The sequence below is a fragment of the Penaeus chinensis genome, chromosome 43 (genome assembly GCF_019202785.1).
Source record: "Penaeus chinensis breed Huanghai No. 1 chromosome 43, ASM1920278v2, whole genome shotgun sequence".
Taxonomy (NCBI): domain Eukaryota; kingdom Metazoa; phylum Arthropoda; class Malacostraca; order Decapoda; family Penaeidae; genus Penaeus; species Penaeus chinensis.
In genome coordinates, this window is record NC_061861.1 from 6,745,334 (window position 1) to 6,747,833 (window position 2,500).

The window sequence follows — 2,500 nt, forward strand, 5'->3', positions numbered from 1 at the left end:
TTGCCTGTTTATCCTTTCCTTTGATTTATGAAAATAGTTTACATTATCTTATTTTGCTGTTACTAATGTTTATAACATTATAGTAATTATGTTTATAATAAAAATAACATGATTGATATTCATAGCACTAGTAAAAAATACATTTTTCCCATCAATTCAAATCAGGTAAGGTCACAAGGTCTCCTAATTGACTCCATTGTGGCTTAGCAATAGCAGAGCCATCTATGTGCACAGCATTTTCCCCATTTTTTATTGATTTTCCCTGGGGGTAGTGGGTTAAATGACCTCAGAATGACTTGGCAAGATGGACTAAAATTCATGTCTGGAGCACTTTAGAGTATCATCAGTGAAGCTTACGTTAATCCAGTTTTGAAGGGAAAATATAGTATTCACTACAGCATTGTTTAGTAAAATATCTCTACACATAGATGGCTATACAGCTGCTTAGTCTACAAGGAGTCATTGACCTCATGACTTCACCTGATTTCACCTTTCCTTGATTTTTTTCTTCCCCCTCTGTGCTATCAATATCATTGCTATTATGATTATTATAGACTTTTTGATAATTATAATGTTAATAACATTATTAACAGCAATATTTTAAAAAATCAAGGAAAATGATAGACAAGTGAGATATACTCATTGGTGACTTAGTATTTGTGGAGGCATCTATGAGAGCATAGTGGACATAGAATGTAAGTACATGCCACTCCAGGCAGCATTGGGTTACAATCAACCCTTTTAGCTTTCATGTCAAAGCACACTGTATTAAATGTACAGGATATCTTTTGTCCTCCCCAAAGAGCTGCAGGACATCACTTCCTTACACCACTCTAGTTGAGGCTATATCATATTTTTATAAATATGAATATATATTTTATTCATTGCCTATCCCCCCTCTTTTTCATCCTTCCCCTGATTGTTTACATTTATGATTTTGCATTTTTTTTTTCGCTGATTTTGATGAGTGATACTAGTTCGCCAACGGTTAGTGAGATGATAGAGATTTAGTGATTAGTGCTCTTGAGGCAAGTTAGTGGGTGACGTATTTTAAGAGTGTATTTTGTAATTATAGTTTAATTGTATACAATGTTTAGAATTTAGGAAGGACATGAAGCATTCTTGTTCATGGTCAGGATTGAATTTTGAATATTTCCAACTTTTCTCTTTACAAAAGATATCAGGAAAGTAAAGAGAATAAAAAGAGATAAACTATCCTTCTTTCTTTTTTGCACATAATCATTGAAGGTCTTCATGGTTTATAAGTTTGTGACACAAATATATTCAGAAGATTCATTACCCTGAGAATTAGCTGTGGGTTGCAGGTAGTCTGTGTTCTTTTTCCTTTCTTTCTATGTTTTCTTGTCTTTTGACAGGCTGACATCCAATCAAGAGCTTGGTTGATTTGGGTCACAATTTTTATTGCGTGAGAAATGACAATATCTTGCGGTTTCTCCTCTTTGCATTTAAAAACTCATGGTGCACCTTGTTGTGTAGAGAGAAGAGAGAGAGAGAGAGAGAGAGAGAGCATCTTCATGCACACACAAAAGAAAGCAACAAAAAAATCTTAGTAAAAAGTCAAATTGAGCAATTTAGGATTTTGTGAACCTGTAACGGTGTTTGTTCATTGCTACAGGTTCCGTCCCCAGACTTCTTGATATCAGATATCTGCCCCATCCTTGCCTTAATCTAGATCTAGGCCTCTGCCTTTTAGTGTGCCTTGCCTAGGACCATATTTTTTACTTGTGTTCAAGAATGCTATTTTAGTTTCAGGGGCTTCACTAAGTCTGGAACTAGGAAGCCAACATCACAAATGTAAGCGGACATCGGCATACTTTATTTTTCTCCTGTTTTTATTTCTTTTCTTTCTGTTCTCTTTTCTTCTGCTGGCAATATTATTCTGTACGTGTCTGTTCTAAAGCACAGAAAATGAGCTGTCATAGGTTTTTCTGTCTCTTAATGAAGCCCCTGGGTTTGCATTCAAAGTCCTGTCTGATGGATTGATTGGCAACTTGATTCATTGCTGTGGTTACACTGGCAACTGCAAGGAAGTTGTTTCTGATACTGTGCCAGCATTTACTGGCTTCACTCATCCATTTCCTTAGTGTCATTCTGGGTCTATACAAAGGAATTCTCATGTTATATTAGAAAGAAGGAAAGTTTAAAAGTGAAGTAGAACGTAAAAAATGTCAAATCAGTAATTGAAATGTCACTAGTAGTAGTTATTTCTTTATTTATTTGATCTGATATTTTGATTATTTTAATATATTTCTATTATTTGATTTTTTTTTTCTAAAGAAAAAAGACAAATACAAATGTTTAACCGATTAAGAGTCCATGGATGAAAATGAGAAAGAAGTGAGTGTGAGAGAATTAAATATACAGTGTATGTATACCCTCTCACTTGTAAATTTACATAAGACACAAACACATCTCCCCTATTTTTGTAGGCCAAATAAACATAACCAAATAAGTGGCAGGGCATAGCTAAATGCTTCCA

General features: G+C 34.4%; 1 protein-coding gene across 1 annotated transcript in view; it reads left to right on the plus strand.

Annotated features, from left to right (window-relative positions):
- Positions 1–2,500, plus strand: part of LOC125024561 (serine/threonine-protein kinase tricornered-like) — a 96,177-nt gene that overhangs the window by 90,969 nt on the left and 2,708 nt on the right. The window contains 1 exon segment of the mRNA XM_047612363.1: positions 1,768–1,815. Coding sequence (XP_047468319.1) covers positions 1,768–1,815 — 48 coding nt within the window.